The sequence below is a fragment of the Penaeus monodon genome, chromosome 30 (assembly GCF_015228065.2).
Source record: "Penaeus monodon isolate SGIC_2016 chromosome 30, NSTDA_Pmon_1, whole genome shotgun sequence".
NCBI classification, from domain to species: domain Eukaryota; kingdom Metazoa; phylum Arthropoda; class Malacostraca; order Decapoda; family Penaeidae; genus Penaeus; species Penaeus monodon.
In genome coordinates, this window is record NC_051415.1 from 11,265,254 (window position 1) to 11,266,979 (window position 1,726).

At 53.8% G+C, this 1,726-nt stretch overlaps 1 protein-coding gene across 1 annotated transcript in view; it reads right to left on the minus strand.

Moving 5' to 3' along the window:
• The window catches only part of LOC119592519 (adenylate cyclase type 1-like), a gene marked incomplete in the record, with an annotated part of 97,990 nt that extends 97,251 nt beyond the window's left edge, over positions 1–739 (minus strand). The window contains 1 exon segment of the mRNA XM_037941372.1: positions 75–739. Coding sequence (XP_037797300.1) covers positions 75–650 — 576 coding nt within the window.
• Between the last annotated feature and the right edge of the window lie 987 nt (positions 740–1,726).

A 1,726-nucleotide genomic window follows, 5' to 3' on the forward strand; every position in this document is an offset into this window, starting at 1 on the left:
CACGGATGCAAGGGAATGCTCAACCGACCAGGCACCAACTGCCTCGGCAGCTCGTCCGCCGAGCAAAGACCTACCTGTTGCCAGTGGAAGTGCGTGAAGGTGGTGGCGAGCGTGGCCGCCAGGGCGGTCTGGCCGGCCGGCAGCACGACGCCGTAGGTGAGGGCCAGCGGCGTGGAGACGGGCGTGAGGGCGTAGACGAGGAACGCCACGAAGGTTGCGTGCCAGACCCCCTGGCCGGCCGTCGGGATGGACTGCCAGCCCACCCAGCCCCAGCCCGAGGGCAGAGGGAGGGCCAGGGCAACCAGGATGGCGCCCAGGGCCAACAGAAGGTAGCAGGTGGGCAGCAGGTAGGAGTGCCTCATGACGCGGGAGTGAAGCACGACAAGCAGCGCGGCCAGCACCACCGCCAGGGCCAGCAGGGTGATGGGCGCGGGCGCCGCGACCTGGGCGTAGGTCACGTGCAGGGCCGCCAGCAGGAGCGACAGAGTAAGCAGGAGGGCGGCAGCCGCGGCCACGCTCGCCTGCTGCAGCTTGAGAGTGTAGCGGCGGTAAAGGTTCTCGAGCTCGTCATTCTCAAAGCGGTGGCGGTGGCAGAGCCGGGAGAAGGCCACCTTCCGGTGCGGCGTCATGGCCTTCACGCTGTGGTCCATCCTGACGGTGCGAGCCTCAGCACCTACACGGCCCCCGCGCTGCTCCCCGCCCGCGCCTGCTCCTCAACCTCATCACACCTGCAAGGGAAAGAAAACCATTTCAAAAATATGAAGCTTGTAAACGTGTGCGTGCAAAACAAGGCATCTGAAGGGCTTCAGAGACAGCACTCAGGCGCTTCGCCGCCGCAGACACGCGAAACCTCGCCACTTCATCAACCCTTTGAACTCTGCTGCCGTCGTTACACACCGAAATACAGCTCGTCTGCAACATAAAATCAACACAACGATATTTCATGCTTTAAGCGGACGAAATGAAAATGATGTTTTACATATTTATTGACCATCGCCGACATTAAACTGAATGCATTGCTCTAATCTATAATTGGCATCGCTGAACCAAGTCTTCTCTCCATTTTAATTGCCTTTTACCTCATCATAATTCATCGTAATCCTCATTTTCTATTATGCTGATCCTCATCACTAATACATCTTGATTTTTATTTCCTTTTTTTAACGAAAATTAATAAAAGTCGATGAGTCACATAAAATCGCCCTTTTTTATAACAAGTCCTCGGTTTCACAAAAATTCTGCACGCAACAACACGCATTCCATATGCATGGTGTCGACAGCCCGTCTCCCCCCCCCCCACCCAGCGCACGTCGAAAGCACGGCCGAAGTACAATGCAGTACGCTACTTGATCACAGAAGAGGTTGTTTGTTGAAATGGTAATCTGGCCATTGTTCCACGGCCCAAAAGACTGAAAATAGCTGTTGGCCATCACCCTTGTTGCTATTAAATAGTCCCAATTAAACACTAGAGAGTCATTGAAAGGTTTACGGGTTTAGCAGCTGTTAGATCGAAGAGGGAATGGAGAAAATGGTAGAGAAAGGAGGAACGCGAAGGGGAATGGGGGGGGGGGGGGATGAGGAAGGGTGGAGACCGTATTTGACATCAGCATCTAGAGAGAAGGTAAAAGCACGAAATCCGATACAACTATAGGGAACAGTTAATAAAAACAAGTAAGGTTTCCAAGAATTCCAAAAGCGAATCAGGATGTAGATTAAACATTTTTAC